Below are 26,345 nucleotides of genomic sequence, written 5' to 3' on the forward strand. Positions count from 1 at the left end.
CAGTGAATTAACAGTTCATTCAAAAAACATATTTAGGTGCAGTGGCATATTAGCTCTATTCATGAAGCAATTTGAATTTGACATGAAGTAAAGAGTTTGTTGGCAATGACATCTCTATTTTGTATCACTTGAAATGTTATAAAGACAATGTCTTATTTCATAACATCTTTGTAATCACTTCCAAATAATTAACTTACGCCCATTTCACTAGGCTTTTTTTTTTTTTTTTTTTTTTTTTTTTTTTTTACCTCCCCTGCTTTTGAGATAATGCGAACATGATTTCTATTAGCTCTGCAGTATAGAAATTGTTCTTGAACCTACATGTTTTTTCTCGAAAGTGTGTAGTTATCACATTTTGGGGGTATTTCACTATCATTTTTGGCCCCCTTATTCATTTGATAGAAAGTAAATTACATGCATTACAAGCATGTTTTTACAAACATGTCATATCATGACAAAATTAACATAGCATTTTAATATTGAATACCTTGGAACACCCACAGCTCTCTGCGTGATTTTTAAACTTCTTCACTCCTTTCTTCCAGTTACAAAATCCCTGATCCACAGATGCGCCCCTTCTTATTGAATCTGATTGGGTTAGAATATTTTTGAACGCAAAGCAGAACGGCCGGTGTAAAAATGTCAGAGGAAAAAATGTCTGAGGTAACTGGTAACTAGATGGACCTTCGACTGCACGCAGTCGGAAATGATGTCTCTACCATAGAGCGAATTTACAAACCAAAAACAATGTCAAAGATATTTCAATGTTCATTTCTGTTATATCACTACGTTTATTATTGCCTGTTATTGTTTATATTATGTAAAAAGAAATGAAAAATAAATTCGCTCTGAAAAGAGCTACTACTACTACTACTAAAAGTTCAAGTTTGATTGTAATCCATTAGGCCTAACAGTTTCTCAGAATATCGTGAATACATTTTTTTTTCGTAAACATGTTTGACCCTATCTGATCTTTGACCTCATAAAATCTAATCTAATCCGTTCATTATGGCTCTGTAAGATACATACATGTCCTGAGTTTGATAGTAATCCATCAGTTCTAATGAGAATGCGTTCACAAGCTATTTATGCATACATAATGAGCCCGTGACCTTTGACCTCATGACCCCAAAATCTACTCAGTTCATTGGCTCTGCAAGATTCATACATGCTTTGAGTTTGATGGTAAGCCGTCCATCTGTTCTAATGGTAGTGTGATCACAAGCTATTTTTGCAAAAATAATGACCTTTGACCTTTGAACTCATGACCCCCAAATCTAAGCAGTTCATTACAGAAAGATACATTCCTGTACATGTCCTGAGTTTGGTGGTAATCTGTCCATCGGTGCTAATGATGTGATCATGAGCCATGTTTGCATAGGCTAATGAGCGTGTGTCCTTTGACCTCGTGACCCCAAAATATAATCATTTCATTCATGGCTCTGCAAGATACACACATGACCTAATTTTGGCAGGAATTCATGAATCGGTTCTTTAGATAACGCGATCTCGAGACGTACGGACGGACGGACAGCCCAAAAACAAAATGCCTCCGGCTTCTTCGTAACGGAGGCATAACAATGTCAGAGGTAAAAGAGGTGGAGATCAAACTTAAATCGGCCAGATTCTGGACTAACCGGTTTGACGCAATGATCATGAACATAGTTTCGACCTAGGTATACTTCTTTTACGGTAAGCCGGCTCCCGATTTTCTCGCGATGTCATTTATTTTAAGTACACATATCTTTGCACTTGTAATTTTTGCCAATCAAATGCGGCGTCTGGCCAGCTTTTGTTTTTTTTATAAATTTTCTGGAAAAAAAAAATCGTTTTAGTAGAAGGCCTATGTTTATCATGTTGTTTTGATTTATATTTTTGTTTAAAGTAGGCGGCCACACAAAAATATAGCAGGCTGGGACGCTAAACATGAATTTAATTTTATTTCGTCTAATAATATACTTGTTTTGTTGCTGCTCGTTGAAATTGCTCAACATGCCTATATTTAGATGATTCAAAACAAAATATGAAATATAACTAGACCTTACAATTTATGTAGATCGATGCACATGCATATAGGCCAAATAAAAATTCGAGTTAAATTCCAATTAATTCATTGGAATAATTTACTGAATGTTATGAACCGCCAAAATATCATTAGGGAAGACTTTCTCTTCTCTTTAATAAGGGTTGTTCAGAGATGGCGAGGTAACCCGCCGCAAAAAAAAACCGCCGCGGTTTTCAATTACATGTAAAATCAAAGGCAGATGCCCACCAAAGGACATATTCATACCCACTGAGCTCTGTTTAATAAGATATAGAAATTCGAAGCCTATTACACTTTTCGTCATGAGAAGAAAATAAAAACCTAGGCGCTTTTGCTGCGTAATATCTGAATAAGCCATTACAAGGTAGAACCAACTTACTGAAGAATTCAATGGTTAATTAATATCTTTAACGATTTTTTTTTTGTTTAAAGAGCTATAGTTATTGTAAAAACCAATCATGTAAAATCTCAATAAAATCAGATATCAAATCAAATCATATCTCAGTCAAATCAAGTCTTAGTCAAATAAAATAAAAATATCAATTTAATCAAATAAAATAAAATCTCAATCAAAGGAAAGCAAATCATATTTCAGTCAAATCAAGTCTTAGCCAAATGAAATAAAATCTCAGTAAAATAAAAAAAAAATAAAAAAATCACCATCAAAGGAAATCAAATCAAATCATATTCAATAAAATTCCGATCAAATTAAATTAAATCATACCACATCAGGTCCTCTATTCACCCGGCTTTATTGTTGGTTTAATGGTAGGTAAAAGTTGAACTGGAAAAGACCTTATTCCTCATATCAAAGGCCTACACTTTGCAGATAGGCACGTAGTCTATCAACTGTATATTATTTGTATATAGTTTTAACTCTGCTAATGAAAGATAAACTAATACAGCCTAATTTTATTTTGAATAATATACTACGTTAAGTACAATTTTATTCAAACAAATCATACATTCACTGATCCACAAATATAAACAGATACGTCTAATGCATTTTTAATCAAACAAACTATGCATATACAGCCGTACATCATTTCAATGCAATGAATATAAAAACTCCTTTCTTACGTAGAAAAAGAAAGGGAAAGACAGCTGGGTCATTCCCCTATTTGTATAATGAAATTTAATCGAGTTTTAAACACTGAACGGGGAAGATGTAGAAGTACTGTGGTATAAAATATGACACATTGAATATGAGACAAGGAATATTTCGTCAGCCAATAATATATTTTTAGAAGCCACTATTTGTTTGAAAGAACATGGGATAATGTAACAAAATAAAAATGAAACATAAAAAAAGAGAAACTTGTAATAATTCAATCACAAACAATGGTGCCACAAAACAGGTGCCACAATACCTAGAGACGCTACTGTCACCTCTGGTGTTACTAGCTGTAAACAGTTTTGAGACAAATACCTCAGTGAAAGCACGTTTACGTTTAAAAAACAAAAACACCAGACAAACAAAACACATTTTGAACAAGAAGATTCACTCAGGACAATATGAACACTGTTCTGGGGGTAACCTGACTTGTTGAACAAAATATTGTAACAAAGTGCTATTTTGTGCTGTAGTTCAGTTAGTTCTGCTTCGTCACTCGTCATCCCATGTCGATGTGGGTTGAAATCTAGCTAACTCCTGTAAAAAGGTGGTCATGTGCAGTAGCGGGCCTAAAATAAGGTTTAGGGAGACTTGAGGAACTTGGGGGTTATTTGCATGCGTTTTCCATGTCCGTCGCGATTTAAAAAAGGGAAATATGAAAACATTGGGGAGGGGAGCTTTCGCAATGGAAAAGGGTTGATTATGTAGCACTTAGGAATTGGTGTACTATCGGAATCATCAACATCTAAAAACAGTCTAGCTGGATGTCACGTGCATTGTAAATATAAATGTGTATATGGGATTACGCACACATGTGGCATTAAATTTTGTCTGAACACTTCATCTGTTTCTTGGTATATTTCGAATGTAAGGGTTTTTTGAAGTGCCCCTTTTTTGCAGGGGATTTTTTTAACTATGTTATTTTTCACACTAACGTAAAGAGAATAGAAGAAAGGGGCTCAAAATCATTTTCCACCTTTCTCAGAACTCATCTTTCTCTTCAATTATTAATCCTCCTCTTCTGGTAGTAGGGTGCTCACAAGGTTAATCTGTTCAGCCCTAAGTAGAGCAGCCCTAAGTCTTACACGTTCCTGCGATTTATCAACCCTTTTGCGCCATGTCCTCAGCATGTCGAGGGTACCTCTCCAAGTGACGCCATCATTTTTCGGATGAAGCGTTCGGTATCTGGTACGCTGACGTACAGTTCCGAAGCAAGGCGGTCGATTTCTTAATCATCACTCATAAACTCGGCTACCCTCCGCAAGATCTTGTCAAATTCATCACTTACTTCCATGCAACTAAGAAATAAAAGGGAAACAAAATAGAAATTATTCAGAATATTCAAAGAGTCATCCAAAACACCTTAATTATTGACTACAACCATCTCCAATCATATACAGGATCCTAACCAAGTATGTTGTCGTCATAATTGTAAATTTAGGAATCTTTTTTAATCTTGAATTGAAAAAAAAGAGTTGTTTACCAACTTACCTTTACCATGGAGTTACTCCATGCCTTTACCTATACATCTTTGGTTAACAGCAGTATATAAATATAATTCAGATTGCTAGGAATTACACTTTATAATTATTGATGTTTAAATATTTAGCCAAATACACTTTCATCCTATTTTACCTCTGATAAGACAAATTTGACAAAATGTAAAAAAAAGTCCTAACCAAAATCATTTTTTGTTTTAATTAGCGTTTATATGATATTGACCTACCTTCCGGGCTTACCTCTATCGACAAGGGGAGCAGAGGATGCACATGTATGTCAGTATTAGAAATATATATATATATATATATATATATATATATTATCTGAACAGAAAGACTTTGTTGACTTTGTTGTTGAGGTTATCGTTGGGTAGTTCTACTTTGTTTATCTATTGATAATAAGATAAATTACCTGTTTTATTCACTGACAAAATAATTTTGTTTCCTCATTGCAACCACATTGTGCAATTTATTAATGAGTAGCATATGTACTCCCTGCTGCAGTGCTCTGCTGGTACCGACAAATCACCTTTTTTGTGATAGTGGAAAGTTGTGGTTGTCTCATAAAGCTTGTGAGAGGAATAGAAAGTTGTGAATATGATTACCTGGTGTGCCGCAAGGATGGCTCGGGGAGGATACAAGTCAGTCCTTGAGTGTTTCTTTGTCTGACGGGACAGGAATTCTAAACTTCTCTAGTTCTGGAGACAAAAAGCACAAATGTTTGTGAAGATATCATATCACAATATGGATTATGTGAACATGTTACCTGGGAACAACATAATAGGTCTTAATTGAAATCTTGAGATCTGCGTTCTTAATGCGTTGTACGTACAGCAGAAAGGGTAAATAAATACGGGAAAAGAGACAGAGAGAGAGTAAGACTATGTGTACCCGTTTCACTTTAAAATTCAAAATTTTCCCACTCTATAAAGGGACAAGGAGGATCCCCTTGCACAGTGTTTTTCAACCGGGTGCTGCGGTGCCCTGCGCTGCCGCAAAGGGAATGTTAGTTAAATATTAAAAATGTATTTTGGAATAATGTCAACTTCATGAAAGCAAAGTATCAGAAACCGCAAGATGCCCAAATATATAATATCACTTTGGGTAGTTTATTTTGATGAGTAAATAACATTTCAGAGATAGTAAGTAATATGCAAATAATTGAAGCACGAAAATGAAGAGGAAAATACCTTATTACCACTTAAATATCATATTCGAGGCTGAATAATGATTCCCTTTTTTCAAGAGTTCTTTCACATCTTGACTAGTGTGTAGACAATTGATTGTATGAAATGCAAGATATCGGCTTTGTTTTTAGCTCTGTAAATTGTTATCATTACTATGTGGTTATTTATGTTATAAATTAACATAAGCAAAAGAATAATCTACGAACCTGCTTTGATGACGTCAGCATATTCCTTCATGCCATTCTCTAGAAATTTCCTTCTCAGATTGAGAGCACTTTCACTGTTCCGTCCATTCCTCAAAACATACTGGCACAAGAGATCTTCGAATGCGTAATGTTGATTTTTGTCGACATTTGCCTGTATCGCTGCGCCAGAGCCCTTGGCTCGGCTTAATCCCAGGCAAACGCTTATGGTTTGTGCGGTGACCTGCCCAGGATCAATCTTTTGTGACAATGTCAGCACAAATTTTTCCGTCAAAATGTCCGCCATCACAAGTTGCGATGTACTGTCGCTAGAAAATAAATATACATATTTAAGGTTTTAGGACAATTACCAGCGACTAATTAACAGCGGACATTACCCCCCCCCCCCCCCAGACAATAACCCTGATGATAGTTCCCCACGGAAGCACCCGTGGACAATTATCAGGGGGTTAGTTGTCCTTGGGGGTGGTTATTTTCCAGGTTGTCATTTTCCGTTTTTTTTTTCCTTATAAGATATTTGAGATGTAATAATCGAATAACGATATGATTTAAATAAACGCATGTATGGATACATTTGCCGGTTCTAAGACAATTACCCCGTGGACAATCACCACCCCCCCCCCCCCCCCCCCCCCACCTGAAAACTACTCCCGAGGAAAATTACCCCCAAAAATTACCCCCTAGGACAATTATCCACCCCCTATGAAAATTACCCTCTTAGACATTCACCCCCCCCCCCCCCCCCCGTGGACAATAATTATCCCATTTATAAAATTCTGCTTTAACCAACTTATTTTCAGGGGAACAGAGAAGGTAATTTCCCTAGGGAGTAATTTTCAGGGGTGGTGAGTAGTTGTCCATGGAGGATTATTATCTCGGGGGCTATTTTCCTCGTGGGTGGTTGTCCTTGGATGTTTTTTTCCAGGGGGTCATTTTCGGGGGGTCATTGTCCTGATTAGATATTTAAGGTGTCATGATAGAATACCGTTATGATTTGAATAAACGCATGAATGGATACATTTTCCGGTTCTCAGCAATACCCCCCGGAAAATTACCCTAAAAGGACAATTACCTTCAATGCTAATCTTAATTGTTATTTAATGATGCATGTTCCGTTTTTTTTTTATAAATGTATATAAACAAATTACTTTGTGCTATGCTACCTGAATTGCTCGGTTGACTACGCATTTTGACTACGCATTTTAACCGGGTGACTCTGTGTATTGGTGCTAATGCATTATTTTGTATACAAATTTCCTTATTCCATTTGGTTTTAAATTTCTCCCCTCTTTGGGGGTTTTCTTCTACAATACTTATTTTTTCCAGGAACCTATAATATACGAGCACTGCTTCTTGATAGGTTCCTCACATTCTACGTAATCTACTATATGAATTGACAATCATTGAGACGTGCTCATATACTATTTTTGGTAAAATGTGGAACAATAAAAACTTGAACTTGAACTCGATAATGACCCCCCCCCCCGAGGAAAAATACCCCCTAAATACTACCCCCTTGGACAATCATATCTCTCCCAGAGGACAATTATCAACCCCCTTAACCCCCCCCCCTGTGGACAATTACCCCCCCCCCCCCCCCAGGACAATTTCCTCCCTAAAAAATTACCACCTTTGACAATCATCCCCTCCCCCCGAGGACGGTTACTCCCCCAAAAAAAATTAAACCAACTTATTTTGAGGGTGGACTTCCACTTTAATGAAAAAATGGTAATTATCCGGCGTTGAGGTAATTGTTCTCGGGGGTGGTTGTCCTTGTTTTTCCAGGGGTGGGGTAATTGTCCTGTGGATAATTTTTAGGGATGGGTTGTAATTGTCCTAGGGGGTGATTTCCCGGGGTAAATGTTCTCGGGGATGGTTTTTGTTGGGGGTTGTTTTCCGGGAGTTTAATTTTCCAAGGGGTGATTGTCCAGGGGGTAATTGTCCTGATACGGTTGTCAATGTATGGTCTATTGTAAACAGGTGGTCAGCTCTGGTGAAGCTACATACCACTCTCCCTTGGTAGCTCACTAATGATTGACAAGCTAAGTTGAATGAGATCTGGAGCATTTTTTGAGGGTGTAGCTAAGCAGGTCTGAGAAAATTGTTTTTAAAAATATTTTAAAATCTATGAAATATATTTAGATGTTTGAATAACAGAATATGAGTTGTATGCGTGCATCCCTGCACACAAACAGGAATCAATTTATATTAGGATGTCACCCGACCTTAAAAGAAACTATGTCCCTTTTGCAACCAACATAAAGTTCTGTAGAACTTTGCAGGAATTATGATTATGTCATGTATGTCCTATCTGTTAAATGTAAACGTTAGCAGTGTCCTAGTATTCAAATTATGCAAAGAAACCCGTTTACTTTCTAGACTCTCCTGTTAGACACAATTGAGTAACTGACTGACAACTTTTTTTTCTCTGGTAATAACATATATAAGATGAGCTGTAACAGATACATGAGCATTTGTCAACATCAATAACCCACTACTTGTAATGGCCAAAATTAAACTGATTGAATCTTTGTGCAGCACAAAACGTACGACCATTCAGTACAAGGGTCTGCAACTCAGACTATTAATTAGTTGATTGCAATCACTTATGTCGATTCGACAACTAATCGTCGTTATTTTTCCACAAAAAAGCCATTTTCCAAACCCTTTCGTTTTGAGGGAAGTTCTAAATAAGTATTGTCTTTCAAATGCCGTTGAAATTTAATCTTTTCATTTTTTGACCTACAAATGGGACACAGTAACTTTAAGACAGTGTCTAAAATGGGAACAAGGTTTAAAATCTATACTTCAAATTGGCAAATTTGTACTGCCTTTGATAATTCGTATTCACATTGATTCAATTCATATACATTCTCCTTTTGTTAACCATAGAATTGGAAAAAAGTAATTATCGGTGCTAATTTGAGGAAGAAAAGATGATTTTTGTAGACGCTGTGGGTTAATAGTTAAAACATCCAACCTGTGTTCATTATCACTGACCTTGTCGATCCTTCATCTGCCCTGGCATCCGGAGATGAACCCGATGTGTCACCACCTATTGTTGAAATGATTTGATTCGACTTTATTTGATTAAGTTTAGATTTATCAGGGTTGCCCTATAGGTAACTGAGATACCAAGTTCTTCCTAAGGGCAGAGGGGGCCCTGCCCGGCAGAAATGACAACACACATTCAATTGACAACTACATGATACATATAATTAACAAATATATATATTTTTAACATGAGTAATATAGATAGAGGTTGAGATATCATTTCATTTTTTGAAGAGTAAAACATCACCTCAGAACTTCATATGATATGTGCCAAACCTAAATAAATGGACTGAGAAAAAGCACAAAACATTTTTTCATATTTACCACAACTTATCAAAAGTTTTTTTGTTTTGCTCCTTTAATATCAATCACCTGAGTAGTCAATGTTGAAAAGAAGATCGCCCCTATTCTTAGTACCCTCAGTTAACGATAGATTAACCACAGCAAACTGCTCCCCGCGTTCAGAGAAGTCCAGCATGAAGTCGACAGTATTTCGGATCAATTTCCTGATGTCATTGAACAGAATTGTCCGCTGTTCAAAAGTAAAAGTTATTTCATTATTGTAAAAGAAATGTTGCTGATTGTAATAATAATAATAGTAATATTGAAAATGATAATAACAATTTTAATGATAATAACAATAATAATGGTGATGATAGCGATAATGATGCTGATAATATTAATGATATAGTTTAACCAGGGAAGCTGTTCATTATGATCGAGGGCCCTGCAATTATTACTACCCCAGCGATTGCTAGCTACCCATTTACACCTGGGTGGAGAGTGGCAGATTCGGATTAATGTCTTGCCAAATGACGTTATCACCAGGTTGTGATTTGAATCCTAAACCCTAGAATTAAGAGTCAAGTGAATGAACCCCTATACTACCGACACCTCTAAACAAAATATTTAACAAAATCACTGCAAACCTATCAGTGTATTACAAATTTACAATACACTGTAATACACTTTACTGTGGCCGTTTCCTTCCTTATCTGGAGGAACATTAGGAAAGACTATTAGGGTATTGCCTACTCATATCTTCTACTTGCAAAAAAATCTAGACAAGTCTAAAACATCGGGAATGCCTTTTTGTGGACGGTCTGAGGCTAGGTCTACGTGCATAATTTGTTTCATTGTGTTTTACCTTTACCATCAAACAAAATAATTAAATAAAACGAAATAAACAAACAAAAAAAGGCAATCAAATAAACGAGAAACTCAGACGAACGTTTTATTTGGTTTGGTTTCGTGTTTTAAAGACCGCCAATACTACTGGGCCAGAAGGGATTAGACCACACAGCGAGGTCACTGACAGGTGGCTATCTCATTAGCTCTCAACTAACATAAGAAAAAGAGGATCATGGGGACCAACAGGCACCGATTGGGGAATTTTTCTATATAGAGGGAGCAAGTAGCTAGGACAGTGGGGCTTTAACTTGGAAATGTATGGGCCTTTTATTTTAGACAGTTGGTAAACATAATCTCCTTTTAGAGACTTTTTGTAATACCTTTGGATTAAACTAAAATCTTTATTTAATTTTAATGCCGTATATTGAGTTGTTCATGAATAAGAACTATTTAATTGCTAAACTGGCAACATGGTGTAAAATTTGTAATGATTATTTTTATGCGCGAATTGGCAATTTGCTGTTTTTTTTCTAATTAACATTGTTTCATTTGATATACATTTTTATTATTTACAATCATTTATAATTATGAGTGGAAAATAATAATAATTGTTGCCAATTTGACCAGGAAACCTAATTTATTTCTTTATTTAGAAAACTCCTAACTGCTATGGTTTGAATAAAGAGATATAAGTTAGCCCATACCGGAGTCTGCTCGGGCTCGTTGCCATGGTCGTTGCTTCCATCCATACCGTAAGTGACATCTAGGTTGGCTCTCGCCTGGAGTTCTTTCTTAGGATGAGCCTTGCGGAAATCACACTCGGATTCATCCTCAGTAATCTCCTTAAAAATAAATGAACAATATCAACGATTATGTAAATAACATAAAAAATAACATGCATTATCTTGCTTTATAACACGTTTCTAGTAATACTATCTTTAAAGGGGAAGTTTAGATACATTAATTTTATTAGAACAATGAAGCAATAAAAGATTAATATTAGTGTTGCCAATTTGAAGATTAAGATGTGATCAATATTTAGCTAATATTGAGCTCTGGTATATTTGTATTTTGTATTTATTAACATTTATTTCTTTGTTAACGGTACGACATGAAACACAATGTGTATATGAGTAACAATGATTTCAACATAGAGTAAACAGTAAATAATTCAGACACCAGAAGAAGGCGAAAAGCCGAAAAGCATATCTTCAGTTGGGAACGCCCATAATAAGTTAACACAGTTACTGAGAGAACATTATAGATATTATGAAAATTACATATTGGCATCGTAATGTCGTAAATATGTCGTATGTTGAGAGAACATGGCTATAATTCATTTTGGAATGTCTATCCTGCAGTAGATTGATTGTTTGAACCAGTAAAATAAAATCAACCTCATAAAAAATTGCTCGAAATCATCTTTAATAAGAGCCACAATTCTCATTTGCACATAGGACCTGTGTGCAGCACATGGTGTCGGGCCTACCTACCTTGATTCCCTTATCTTCCTATTCCTTATCTTACTATGCTCATTACTCAGCCCCTATACATTTTCTACCAAAATCTTGAACATTAAGTAAGTATTGTTAATTTATTTTCTATCATTACCAGAACTCAAGTTTATCTTTGAAGAATTCTAGTCTTGAACGGGATGAGAATGATTTGAAGGAATAAAGGAAGTTACCTTGGGATTGCCTTTAACGTTGTCAAAGAGATGCACTCTAAGGATCGGTTTCTTCGTTGGGGGCATCCCTTTTGGCACGAAGGACAAGCATCCCAACCGCTTGCCTCTCACAAATGGATTGCGAATCTTCAGGACTGGCCATCCAAATGAAAAGTGGTCAATGAAGACGGTTATCTCCTTGTCATCTACCTTACAACTTGGAAGTCTATTTTCTGACGGCGGGACGTAAGTGATGGTACTGATCTGCACATCTCCTGGTTAGTACATGGAAGTGCCGAGCATTTAAAAATCATCATCAAGATATATAAAACAAATGAAATCCTTGATCATTTGACAGAAAAGCAAACATTCATTTTGGTAGTAGCGTTTCTATGGGGTTTGTACGGCTCACCCCCCCCCCCCACTCCTCCCAAAATCTTCAAAAACCGCTCCTGCATTTTGGGTTAAACAAAAGGGAAAATCTACATATGCAACTGATATGCATATGAATACTGAATAATGATTTATAGGGCGGCAAAAAATTGACTTCAACTTGACCAATTAATCTTAGCCATTCAAAGTAATGTACATGTAGTTAGCCTTGTTTGTTTTGTATTTTGTTTTGTCTATTTTTCATTTAGTGTCAGTCTCGTTGGTGTGCCTTGGGTGTTATGCATGGTAGCACATGAGCTAGAAAAATGATGTTCTTACCTGTATCATGCCACAGCTCACCATTGTAGATCCCCGTCCCGACTTCAGAAGGATCACCAAGGATGGCAGAATGCGGAAGGGTCACTCTGACGGGTACTGCGAATCTGAAACCTGGTGAATTCAGAATAGTGCACTGGAATCCGAAGCTGCAGACCATCTCGTCCTCTTGGAAGTGTGTGGATGGAGGATTGGTTAACGCCTGGAGACCAATTTCAATTTTCCCCTCTTCCTGTATGGCCCCTTCTGGCACACAAAGCGTAATGTCGTGTGTCTCAAGTCTTAGCTCCCCTCCTAGCTTGCCAAATGATTTGCTGATAGGTTTAGAGGTAGGTTTCCGCATGAACTGATCAGAAATGGCGAGAATACGGCTTACACCTCTTGCAACAGAAGAGAAGTATTGTAGTTGTGTACATGATCTCACTATTTCGAGTATTTCTGTTCTTTCTAAAGAACCACACTCATCTGTCTCGAGTTTACTTATCCTAGGAAACTTCTTCACGATGCCCAGGAGGTCTTCGAAAGCTATCAAGGATGTTGACTGCTTCAAATAAAGCTTTTCAGTGGGCATTTGCCCTGTCTTGGTCCAGTCTAGGTAGATTTGGTGTTCAGCTGTTATATTATGCTGGAAGATGAAATTTGTTATGCTTTTAAAAGCCTTGAATACCAGTTCGTTTAGACATGCAAAAGGTATTACATTGACTGGAATGATTTCCAGGTGAGACAGAGCGGAGTCAGAGAATTCCATCTTACTTTCCATTTGAACATCTACCTTGCACTGCGATATTCGAAGAAACGGGAGATGTGAAAGTTGTTCTACGATAAATTTCGAAAAGGTTAGCAGGCAAAGAGATCCCATAAATTGTTTTAAACAAAACTTACGAAGTTTTGGGAGGAAGCTACTGGGAAGCGGTTGCATGTACCCCAAGATATCAAGCTTGGTTTGGTCATCTCCATCCAAAGTCAGATCAGATATTTTGGGAAAGATGGAGGAAACCATCGCCAGCAGAGCTCTAAATGGGAGGTCAGTCGTCTGACGACATCGAATGTATATTTCAATTTCAGGCGAATACTTCTTATCCCTCTCATCGACGGACGTTGTGGAGTCGCTCTCAAGGACTGATTCCTCGGAAATGGACACTGGAACGTTTGCATGTAGTCTTAGAATACGTAATTTTGGACAGGATCGAGCTACAAATGACAACACTTCTGTCAAGGGTAAGTTCGATTGTTGGAGATCAAGAATGGTTGTATCATGGTCTGCATCCCACGCCCATGATGTTATTGGCGGGTGGTATTGTGGCTCCTCTGCCAGTTCAGGATGGTACTGGAGTTCCTGTTCCTCGGGAATTGTTGTAAGTTCTAAATAAATTATGATATTGTTTCTTAATTTATTTGCCTTTAATGTGTTTTCTATAGATGTCCTTAATTTTACGACTACGACATTCACCTTTCCTTTATTTATTTGGACCCCAAGGAAGAACAGTTTTGTCATGTTAAAGAAGCTGAGTGGGCTATCCAGCTTTTCATTATATTCTTGATTTAAATGTACTTTTAAACTTTTCATATATTGTTTTTATATTTTTATTTGAAAAATAAAAAAACCTTACCATACCATCTATCAGTTATATAATGAGGGAATGAGAGTTTTGGTTTGTCAAACAAAATGTTTATATATGAGTAGTGATGCATCAAAAAACACCATGCAGTCTCGGTCAAAAAAAGTAATCAAATGTTTTTATTGTCGTTCTGATGTTATATATGCTACAGGAATTACCTCAGGTCCCCGCTGATTAAAAGCCGAGGATCTGCGCCGTGTTAGCGTGTTGTTATGTGTGTGTGTGTGTGTGTGTGTGTGTGTATATATATATATATATATATATATATACTATACACACGCACACACACAAAGAACAATATGTATCTAAAGTTAAAGTACTCACTCATTTCATTAACTATACTTTTCTGAAAAGTTCTTTTTTTGCGAGCGAGAGTTCATGACATTCCCCGCCCCGTATCCAAATATGATTGGATAATGTGGATATCCATGAACTGATCATCGAAATGAAAGTTTCGTGGTATAGTGGTTCATTCACTTGACTCTCAATCCAAGGATTGAGGGTTCGAATCCCAGCTCGGCTCTAATGTATCTACATTTGCCACTCTCCACTGAGGTGCAAATGGGAACATGGCAATCAGCGTAATAATGATTGCGGGGCCATAAGGAGAACAGCATTGATGCTGCATGATGGGGCTTACCGGATGAAGTATTTTTTTACACAACTGTTCAGCAATTTTCGCGAAAAAATTCCAATGAAACCATGACTGTATTTTAAACCTGCGCATGCACGCATGGTAATCGTTAGGGTTAGTGATATGGTTATAATAATCATGCAAACCCAGCTTTCATCAACCCATCGTTTGCTCAATCGGTAAGGATAGCGTAATGCAATCTTGGAGTTGTGAATTCGAATCTCAGTATTTATTCTGTCCTATTTTTGGACTTTATAAATAGTGAGGCAAAGCAATACCATATCTAATCCGCCTTCTTAATAATCAGCTTCTTTGAATATAATATGTTATATTTCTCAATGTTAGACTATGTCTCTAGTCGTTTGCATAGTATATTTCACTGAAGTGGCTTAACAGTTGTGTAAAGAAAATATGTGCTTCCCGGATAAACAAAATTATTATTATGAATTATTATTGTCAGTATTACCTTCATATTTCATCCTATCAGCGGCTTGCACGTTGATAGTCAATTTCTTCGTATCAGATAAGTTAGCACTCAACTCTTCCGTAAAACCAAAGCCATATTCCTAGCATAAAAAAGAAAGAAAAAAAACCAACAATCACACACACACACAAAGCAAAAACAAATAAGAAAAAGGAAAAATAATCAATTGAATATGACTAGTCTTTAACCACGACCAAAAACACTGTGAAATCAATTTTAAAGCCCCATTGAGCACCCCCCCCCCCCCCCTCGGGATATAGTACTATGGCGATCAGCTCATAGAATTAATAGTTTTAACAAATGCACGGTATATTGGTATACAAGATCATCATACTCTACATAAATTAAATGTTATTATTATTATCACATTGATTACTACTACTACTACTACTACTACGACAAAGTACTTCTCCTACCACCATTACTACTATTAGTGTATTATACTTATATCATTATTACTATCATCATCATTAGAACTAATAATAGTAGTAGTAGAAGTAGTAGTAGTAGTAGTAGTAGAAATAGTAGTAGTAGTAGTAGTAACAGTATCACTAGTAGTAGTAGTAGTAGTAGTAGTAGTAATAGTAGTAGTAGTGGTGTCAGTAGGAGTAGATGTATTAGTAGTAGAAGTCGTAGTAGTAGTAGTAGCAGTAGTTGTAGTAGTAGTATAGAAATAATAGTAGTAGTAATACCAGTAGTATAGGTAGTAGAAGTGGTAGTAGTAGTAATAGTAGGAGTTGTTGTATTTATAGTAGTAGAAGTAATTTAGAAGAATGAAATTTGTAGCAACACCATCATCATCATCATTATCGTTCACCATCATCATCATCATCATCATCATCTTCGTCGTCGTCATCATTATTTACCGTTTCATCACCATCTACTGACTCTACAGGCTTCTCACTTCCTTCCTTTTGGCCGTCTTTAAGTTTACGGGTCATCTTGGCCTCCTCGAGGAGAGGATCCTTGAACAATACAAAAAAAAAACGTATTGGCGAGGAATATAAATTTGATTGTATGGTAATGATCCTAAAATAAAGTCGTAACAAATTTCGGTCGCGGAGTCCGTTCATTGGCCAACAGACGTACCGTATTTGGTTCATTTGAATCTCAAGACATTATAGACTATACAGTGAGTATCAAAAAGAGTACACTGTTTGAAATTATGCTCTAAAATGAAACCTTCACTTCATGATTTCTCATTGAAAAATCATGTAATCACAGAATTTCCATTTTTGTCTTTGTCCACTTTGACAAAATGTAATGCAATACAGAAAATGTACATAAAGTTCAATTTTCATAAAAGAGAGACCAACATGCAATTTTAAACAGATAAATTGTCATGATGGGTTCCTGTCTTGAAGATGTATAAAACATGCAATGTAAATGTGTAATGCATGTTGATATTTTCAATTCAAATCCATGTTTGATTGGAAAAAAGCAACAACAATAAAAGAATTATCATAATAATAATAATAATCATTATCATTATTATCTGTCTGTAAATATTACTATTTTTAACTTATTAATTGTGTACATCTCTGTCAGGGACCCCACTGGAAATAAGTTCGCGAGCTTCCGTGGGTTATCCTGTTCAAGCTGAATTAATTTGGATCTGTTATTCTTGTCAGGGGCGTCGAAGTTCCCCCCACCCTCCCGCGCGAAGCGCGAAAACTATGACGTTTCATTAAATTATTATTAAAAAAAGACGATTTGCTGTACCGTTCTCGACTGTTTATCCTTGTCTGAATTCAGTCCCCCCCCCCCCCCTCACGCGCAAAGCGCGGAAGCTTTGACGTTTCATTAAATTATGAGAAAAAGCAGACGATTCGGTGTACTGTTCTTGACACTTAATCCTTGTCTGAATTCAGTTTCTCCCCCTCCTGCGCAAAGCGCGGAAGCTTTGACGTTTCATTAAATTATGAGGAAAAGCAGACGATTCGGTGTACTGTTCTTGACACTTAATCCTTGTCTGAATTCAGTTTCTCCCCCTCCTGCGCAAAGCGCGGAAGCTTTGACGTTTCATTAAATTATGAGGAAAAGCAGACGATTCGGTTTACTGTTCTCGACTCTTAATCCTTATCTGAATGAAGCTTCCCCCTCCCGCGCGGAAGTTTTGACGTTACATTAAATTATTAGAGAAAGAAGACGATTCGTCGTACCGTTTTTGACTCCTAATAAGCCCTATTCATCTGAATACAGTTTCCCCCTCTCGCGCGAAGCGCGAAAGCTTTGACCTTTCCTCATATTATTAAAGAAAGAACACGATTCGTTGTACCGTTCTCGACTCGTCTAAATGAAGTTTTCCCCTTTCGCGCAAAGCGCGGAATTAAGTTTGGCGTTTCATCACAATATAGAGAAAGGAAGACGATTCATCGTACCGTTTTCGACTCTTATTAAGCCCTATTCATCTGAATTCAGATTCCCCCTCTCGCGCGAAAACTTTGACGTTTCCTCAAATTATTAGAGAAAGAACACGATTTGTTGTACCGTTTTCGACTGTAAATAAGCCCTATTAATTTTGTCTGAATTCAGTTTTCCCCTCTCTCGCGAAGCGCGGAATTTTTGGCGTTTCATCACAATATAGAGAAAGGAAGACGATTCATCGTACCGTTTTCGAATCTTTTTAAGCCCGATTCATATGAATTCGGTTTCCCCTCCCGCGCGAAGCGCGAAAGCTTTGGCGTTTATTCAAATTATTAGAGAAAGAACACGATTCGTTGTACCGTTTTCGACTTTTAATAAGCCCTATTTGTCTGAATTCAGTTTCCCATCCTCGCGCGAAGCGCGGAAGCTTTGACGTTTCATTAAATTATGAGAAAAAGCAGACGATTCGGTTTACTGTTCTCGACTCTTAATCCTTATCTGAATAAAGCTTCTCCCTCCGCGCGAAGCGCGGAATTTTTAACGTGCCATTAAATTATTAGAGAAAGAAGACGATTCGTCGTACCGTTTTCGACTCTTAATAAGCCCTATTCATCTGAATTCAGTTTCCCCTTCTCGCGCGAAGCGCGAAAGCTTTGATCTTTCCTCATATTATTAGAGAAAGTACACAATTCGTTGTACCGTTTTCGACTCTAAATAAGTCCTTTTAATTTTGTCTGAATTCAGTTTCCCTCTCTCGCGCGAAGCGCGGAAACTTTGACGTTTCATTTAATTATTAGAGAAGGAAGACGATTCGTTGTACCGTTCTCGACTCGTCTAAATGAAGTTTCCCCTTCCGCGCGAAGCGCGGAATTTTTGGCGTTTCATCACAATATAAAGAAAGAAAGACGATACGTCGTACCTTTGTTGACTTTTAAACCTTGTTTGAATTTAGTTTCCCCAAAAATGTTAAACCTCTGATTTCTTTAGCTGATATTTATTATAGGAAAGTGAAACTTCGAGAATATACAAGTATTGTAGTTGTAGTCACTCTCGAAGTCGTCACAGCGGATAAGAAGCAGGGCTCGAATTACCCACCGGCAATCGGCAATTTGCCGCCATGCCCCTCTCACTGGCCGGAATGCCCTTTTCAAAATCAAACCGTTTACGGCCACAATATTTTAATCCACAAAAGTTTTGCCGACATTATAGTCATCGTAAGCCAACTCGACTTGTAATGTTCAAAAAGGTTTTGTTGCCCATACGGAGCTCTAAAAACAATGATAGTCGGCAAGGTTTTGTTGCCCCTCCGGAGCTCTAAAAACAATGATAGTCGGCAAGGTTTTGTTGCCCCTCCGGAGCTCTAAAAACAATAATTACGGGAAGGTTTTGTTGCCCCTCCGGAGCTCTAAAAACAATGATAGTCGGCAAGGTTTTGTTGCCCCTCCGGAGCTCTAAAAACAATAATAGTCGGCAAGGTTTTGTTGCCCCTCCGGAGCTCTAAAAACAATATTTATCGGCAAGGTTTTGTTGCCCCTCCGGAGCTCTAAAAACAATAATTACCGGAAGGTTTTGTTGCCCCTCCGGAGCTCTAAAAACAATGATAGTCGGCAAGGTTTTGTTGCCCCTCCGAGGCTCTAAAAACAATAATTATCGGAAGGTTTTGTTGCCCCTCCGGAGCTCTAAAAACAATAATTACCGGAAGGTTTTGTTGCCCCTCCGGAGCTCTAACAACAATGATAGTCGGCAAGGTTTTGTTGCCCCTCCGAGGCTCTACAAACAATAATTATCGGAAGGTTTTGTTGCCCCTCCGGAGCTCTAAAAACAATAATTACCGGAAGGTTCTGTTGCCCCTCCGGAGCTCTTAAAACAATGATAGTCGGCAAGGATGTGTTGCCCCTCCGAGGCTCTACAAACAATAATTATCGGAAGGTTTTGTTGCCCCTCCGGAGCTCTAAAAACAATAATTACCGGAAGGTTTTGTTGCCCCTCCGGAGCTCTAAAAACAATGATAAGTCGGCAAGGTTTTGTTGCCCCTCCGGAGCTCTAAAAACAATATTTATCGGCAAGGTTTTGTTGCCCCTCCGGAGCTACAGTATATAAAAAAAAAAATTACCGGAAGGTTTTGTTGCCCCTACGGAGCTCTAAAAACAATATTTATCAGCAAGGTTTTGTTGCCCCTCCGAGGCTCTAAAAACAATAATTATCGGAAGGTTTTGTTGCCCCTCCGGAGCTCTAAAAACAATAATTATCGGGAAGGTTTAGTTGCCCCTACGGACCTCTAAAAACAATAATAATCGGCAAGGTTTTGTTGCCCCTCTGGAGCTCTAAAAACAATAATTACCGGAAGGTTTTGTTGCCCCTACGGAGCTCTAAAAACAATAATAATCGGCAAGGTTTTGTTGCCCCTCCGGAGCTCTAAAAACAATAATAGACGGCAAGGTTTTGTTGCCCCTCCGGAGCTCTAAAAACAATATTTATCGGCAAGGTTTTGTTGCCCCTCCGGAGCTCTAAAAACAATATTTATCGGCAAGGTTTTGTTGCCCCTCCGAGGCTCTAAAAACAATAATTATCGGAAGGTTTTGTTGCCCCTCCGGAGCTCTAAAAACAATAATTATCGGCAAGGTTTAGTTGCCCCTACGGACCTCTAAAAACAATAATAATCGGCAAGATTTTGTTGCCCCTCTGGAGCTCTAAAAACAATAATTACCGGAAGGTTTTGTTGCCCCTACGGAGCTCTAAAAACAATATTTATCGGCAAGGTTTTGTTGCCCCTCCGGAGCTCTAAAAACAATAATTACCGGAAGGTTTTGTTGCCCCTACGGAGCTTTAAAAACAATATTTATCGGCAAGGTTTTGTTGCCCCTCCGAGGTTCTAAAAACAATAATTATCGGAAGGTTTTGTTGCCCCTCCGGAGCTCTAAAAACAATAATTATCGGCAAGGTTTAGTTGCCCCTACGGACCTCTAAAAACAATAATTACCGGAAGGTTTTGTTGCCCCTACGGAGCTCTAAAAACAATAATAGTCGGCAAGGTTTTGTTGCCCCTCCGGAGCTCTAAAAACAATATTTATCGGCAAGGTTTTGTTGCCCCTCCGGAGCTCTAAAAACAATAATTACCGGAAGGTTTTGTTGCCCCTCCGGAGCTCTAAAAGCAATAATAGTCGGCAAGGTTTTGTTGCCCCTCCGGAGCTCTAAAAACAATAATTACTGGAAGGTTTTGTTGCCCCTACGGAGATCTAAAACAATGATAATCGGCAAGACTTTGGTGCCCCTACGGAGATCTAAAACAATAATTATTGGCGAGACTTAATTTCCACTATGGAACTCCTAAATTAATTAGCGGGACTTAATTGCCGATACGGAGATATGAAAGAATGTCTTCATCCAAATGACTGAAACGTTTGGCACAAAAACCGTAATGACTCAGGCTTAGTTTTTCAATCCATCCTTTTTATTTGAACCAATCAATATCGGGAAGTTTTGTTTACCCATCGTTGGTTCAACATCTTTACTTCGCGTTGTGACCTTTTTTGGTGCGTTTTCACAGTGTTTAATCAGTGAAAAACTTGGATTTTTCTCGGGAGGTTCTGGAATTAAATCAGAAAAGGATTAAGAGTCGAGATAATGGTACAAAGAATCATCTTCTTTCCCATACGTTTTAATTAAAACGTCATAGCTTCCGCCCATCGCGCGGGAGGGGTGTGAATTGAGTTCAGAAAAGGATAATACCGGTAGTCGAGATCGAGACGAATCGTCTTCTTTCCCTAATAATTTATTAAAAACGTCTAAGCTTCCGCGCTTCCCTTGGAATTCAGAAAAGGATAAAGAGTCAAGAACGGTACAACGAATCATCTTCTTTCTCTAATAATTCAATGAAACGTCAAAGGGGGAAACTCCCCCCCCCCCCCCATTTTTTTTTGAAAAGCATTTTAAAGAGAAATAGAAAGAAAGAGAGCAAGAAAGAAAAAATAGTTAACTACCAGTTTCTCAACAAAATAAGGTATCAAAAATTGCTCATCTGATCGTAATTAAACGCCTAAAACCCCTGAGCTCTGCCCCCGGGACCCAACCAAGGGCTCTTTGGCAGGCCTCTTGATACTCATCTGACTGCAATTTAGTGCCTAAAACCCTTGATCTTCTGGGGGCTCCGCCCGCTGGACCTCACGCCAATCAGTGTCCTGCCAGTGTCGCAAATAAAGTATAAAAACATGTTCATCTGACCGTAATCAAATGCTTAAACCCCTGAGCTTCTGGGGGCTCTGCCCCCTGGACCCCACTGGATGCTAATCTGACGGTAATGTAATGCTTTAAACCCATGGGCTTCTGGGGGCTCCGCCCGCTGGATCTCACGCCAATCAGTATCCTGCCAGTGTCACAAAAAAGGTATAAAAATATGTTCATCAAATGCCTGAAACCCCTGAAATTCAGGGGTTTCCGCACCCTCGACTCCACCAGGGGCCCTGGGGCGGGCCCCTGAATGCTTATCTGACCGTAATTTGCCTTCAACCCATGAGTTTCCGGGGGCGAACAAGGTATCAAAAGATGTTCATCTGACCACAGGCACGTAGCCAGGGGGGGGGGCAGTGGGGGCGCCCCCCCCCCCCAAAAAAAGCCAAAAAAAGAGAGGGGAGAAAAGGAAGAGGACGTATGAAGAAAAAGGAGCAGACAAAAAACATTTTTGAAATTCAGACAAGGATTAAGAGTCGAGAACGGTACAACGAATCGTCTTCTTTCTCTAATGATTCAATGAAACATAAAAGCTTCCGCGCTTTGCGCGGGAAGGGGAAAACTGTATTCATGCAGGCGAGGATTATTTTCGAGAACGGTACAACGAATCGTCTTGTTTCTCTAATAATTAAATTAAATGTCAAAGCTTCCGCGCTTCGATCGCGCAGGAGGTGGAGTAACTGAATTTAGACAAGGATTAAGAGTCGAGAACGATACAACGAATTGTCTTCTTTCTCTTATGATTTAATAAAACGTAAAAGCTTTCACGCTTTGCGCACGCGGATGGGGGGGGAACTGAATTCAGACGAGGATTAAGAGTCGAGAACGGGACAACGAATCGTCTTCTTTCTCTAATGATTTAATGAAACGTAAAAGCTTCCGAGCTTTGCGGGGGAGGGGGAGGGGATGAATCTAGACGAGGATTAAGAGTAAAAAACGGGACAACGAATCGTCTTCTTCCTCTAATGATTTAATGAAACGTAAAAGCTTCCGAGCTTTGCGGGGGAGGGGGGGGGGATGAATTTAGACGAGGATTAAGAGTAAAAAACGGTACAACGAAACCTCTTCTTTCTCTAATGATTTAATGAAACGTAAAAGCTTCCGCGCTTTGCGCGGAGGGAGGGGAACTGTATTCAGACGAGCAGGCACGTACGCGGGGGGGGGGGGGGTTTGGGGCGCTAACCCCCCCCCCCTTCGGTTTTTTTTATGTCTGTATTTTGGAGCAACCCCCCCCCCTTTTTTTTTTTTAAATGAAACACACACACAAAAAAAAATTATGCCAATGGCTGATCTAAAAAAGGTGACCTCACCCCCCCCCCCACCCCTCCCCCACCCCAAAGGGAACAAAATGTCAAATTTTCAAATTTCGAGACCAAAAAACATATAAAAGTGTCCTCTTACCCCCCCCCCCCCCCCCCCCCCCCCCCCCCGCTTATTCAGCGGCTGGCTGAGTCGTTGCGATTTTTTTGGGGGGACAACAACAAAAAAGTGGCCCCCCCCCCCCCCTAAGGAAGAAATCCTGGATCCGCCCCTGGGTGCACATATCCCCCCCCCCCCCACCTTGAAAACAACGGTGTGAGGTGATTTTACGAGCACTTTTCACGTTGGCCTTAGTGCCCCTTAGGATAGATTTGTGCCCCTTTCAGAGGATTTGTGCCCTCTCTAAAAAGTGGCCTTGACCCAAATTTGATGTAATTCGAGGCCTGAAGAAGTCACAGTTCGTAGGGAAAAACTTGTCGGCCGACCGACAATATACATCTCACCGACTTCAAACTTTTGTCTTGATATAGTACGAGGATCGAGCAAGAATACCGACAAAGCTGACCCGACATAGCAACATATTTACCCGTGTCTTTCTTGCTCCCTCGACGAGACGATTACACCCAACTACCCCCTTCTCTCGTTTATTCCCACTCCTCCTCTCTTAGACTCTTACCTCCCCTCTCTCTCCTCTCTTTCATTCCCCGTTTCTTTTGTTTCCCTTTCACTTTTTTTCTCTCTTTTTTAGTCTTCTTTTCTTTTTCTTTCTTTTTCTTTCTTTCCTCTCCTCCCTCTTTTTCTTTTTTTCTCTTTCTTTCTTCTCTTTCTTTTCCTTTCTTTACCTTTCTTTCTTTTCTTTTTTTTTCTTCTTTTCTTTCCCTTTCCCTCTCTTTTTCCCCCTCTCTTCCCCCCCCTCTCTGTTTTTTCCTCTCTTTTTTTCCCTCCCCCTTTTCTCTTTTTCCCGACGGCAGTACAAATTTACCGACAATATCCTGACAGGTGGGGGGGGTGTCGCACCCCCCCCCCCTTTGGCGACGCCCCTGATTCTTGTATATTGTTGCATGTTGGAAGCTTGGCGAATAACAATCAATCAATCAATCAACACAGTATTACATTTGTCAATATTTATGTTTCCTTTCCTAATTTCTAATCACCATGATACACCTTGTTTCTTGGAACCTGTGACTTTCAAAATGAATTAGGCATTTAAAGAAGAAGACATGTACATTGTAGAATCTATTTCCGTTAAATTTAATCATTCAAGAAACTGACAGATCTAGGCTCTGCTCAAGGCTTTATGAATAAGGGAAAAGTGTAAAATAAGAGCCTGTGTTTGAACTACTCCAGTGCAGATCGACCGGTGTGCGCTGGCTCTATTTCGAACACCCCCTTCAAACCCCGTTTAAAACATTGTATTTGAGGATAAATTAAAATAACATCATACTTTTTTGTCGGTATATATATATATATATATATATATATATATATATATATATATATATATATATATAATATAACATGAATACACCTACTGCATGGAGTAAAACCCTACCTTTTATCAGCAACTGGCAATTCGTTCTCTTCTACGACAGATCAGATCGAAGCAATGGAGCACAATATTCAAAGTATAACTGCACAGTACTATTATGATATATGACACGAACGGAGTTTAATGTATAGTGCATGTTCTATGTACATCTCCTCGTAAATCTCCTGCCTGAATATCATGTAGGTATCGATCCAATTAACGTAGGCCTACTGCTATTTTTTGTGAACCTGCTGTGTAGTAAAAAGAATATTATTTTCGCACACTAGCAGTACTATACGTACGTGGGTCGGTTGATATCAGTAAAAATGCGCTATTGTCTGGTTGATTTGCTGTTTTAAGTGAGCACAAATAAAAATGGCGATCTGTTGCAGCCCACTTCGAAAACAAAAATTGTATTCACCGATCAAGTGCATTTACGTGGGTATTCCCCGCGAAAACAGTTACGCATTATCTATGTACACAATATGGGATCTCTATGGCGCACATTATTGCGCCATCTTTGGCCCGAGCATCACCAGGGGGGTGTTTCACAAAGATCCTAAGTAGAACTTAACTCTAAGTTGAACTTAAAAATTATGGACAGCCATTGGAGTCTTAAAATGAAATATATTCAAAAGCAGAAATTCAAGTATTTTAGACTTTTTATAAATTCCACATCCAGAACATGAAATCTCCTTGATGATAGAAAATACGAATGATTTGAATAAACAATTAATGCCTTTCAAAATAACTTTTACAAAATATTTTCAAAGATGCTAATGGCTTTCCATAAATTTTAAGTCTAACTTAGAGATAAGTTCAACTTAGGATCTTTGTGAAACACCCCCCCCCCCCCCCCCCCCAGGAATTAGTACTAAGTACCACTCATAGAGATATCTCTATGGGAACCACTTCAAGTTCAACTCGGCGGCCATGAAATTTCTTCCTACCATGCACGGTTCACCTGGGTCGAGTGTGGCAAAAGACAGTATAGTGCCGCAGTAACAGGGATCCCACCACCTGATCAGATGTCCACTGACTTATTCATTAGATCAGGACAAAGAAAAGCGCAGAACAAAACAAAGTTATATATATATATAAATTACTGACAAGTTTATTGAAGAAAGTAAAGACGGTTTTGATTTCAGTAACTAAAATTAACAACAGCATTGTTGGAGACTACCATAATATTTGAGGTCAACTATCATGCATTATGATTATGCATTATGATTCATATTTGTTAAAATGTTTATTATGATAGTTAATCAGTATAACCATAAGCAGAATTTGATAACTGGGTTCGCAAACCAAAGAGACGGCCCTCTCTTTTCACAATAGAAGAATAACAATTTTAGGTGTAACATGTGTAGCCTATACTGAGCCTCATTTGCATTTTGCATAGAAAACTCTATAGCAAACGGGACACAATAGTATTCTTATGATTCCTCAAATAAACAGCGTTTCATTTGTAAAAATGAATTATATTTGGATACATTGTTCCTTAATGTGCATTTACATAGGAAACTCAAAATTCAAAAAGTAAAGAGAACCAATCGATTATAATATTGTTATGATTCTTCAGCGAAACAGTGCGTCATGAAAATTTCCTTTAAATAACAT

At 38.3% G+C, this 26,345-nt stretch overlaps 1 protein-coding gene and 2 long non-coding RNA genes across 3 annotated transcripts; all 3 read right to left on the minus strand.

The window, feature by feature from the left end:
• Positions 1–3,036: 3,036 nt before the first annotated feature.
• On the minus strand, positions 3,037–6,351 carry LOC105441381. Its single transcript, XR_004064435.1, has 3 exons — positions 6,051–6,351; positions 5,263–5,355; positions 3,037–4,456 (listed from the first exon to the last, which is right to left on the minus strand). It is a non-coding gene; the product is annotated as an uncharacterized LOC105441381 (long non-coding RNA).
• Positions 6,352–10,864: 4,513 nt separating this feature from the next.
• On the minus strand, positions 10,865–13,960 carry LOC105441380. Its single transcript, XM_030987458.1, has 3 exons — positions 12,610–13,960; positions 11,920–12,173; positions 10,865–11,074 (listed from the first exon to the last, which is right to left on the minus strand). The coding sequence occupies exons 1-3, from the start codon at positions 13,604–13,606 to the stop codon at positions 10,865–10,867; spliced, it is 1,461 nt and encodes a 486-aa protein (XP_030843318.1). The 5' UTR covers positions 13,607–13,960.
• A 975-nt stretch (positions 13,961–14,935) lies between these two features.
• Positions 14,936–25,149, minus strand: LOC105437845. The gene is made up of 3 exons (XR_004064362.1): positions 24,750–25,149; positions 16,210–16,308; positions 14,936–15,425 (listed from the first exon to the last, which is right to left on the minus strand). It is a non-coding gene; the product is annotated as an uncharacterized LOC105437845 (long non-coding RNA).
• Between the last annotated feature and the right edge of the window lie 1,196 nt (positions 25,150–26,345).

The sequence above is a fragment of the Strongylocentrotus purpuratus genome, unplaced genomic scaffold (genome assembly GCF_000002235.5).
Source record: "Strongylocentrotus purpuratus isolate Spur 01 unplaced genomic scaffold, Spur_5.0 spur5_scaffold_16, whole genome shotgun sequence".
Lineage (NCBI taxonomy): Eukaryota > Metazoa > Echinodermata > Echinoidea > Camarodonta > Strongylocentrotidae > Strongylocentrotus > Strongylocentrotus purpuratus.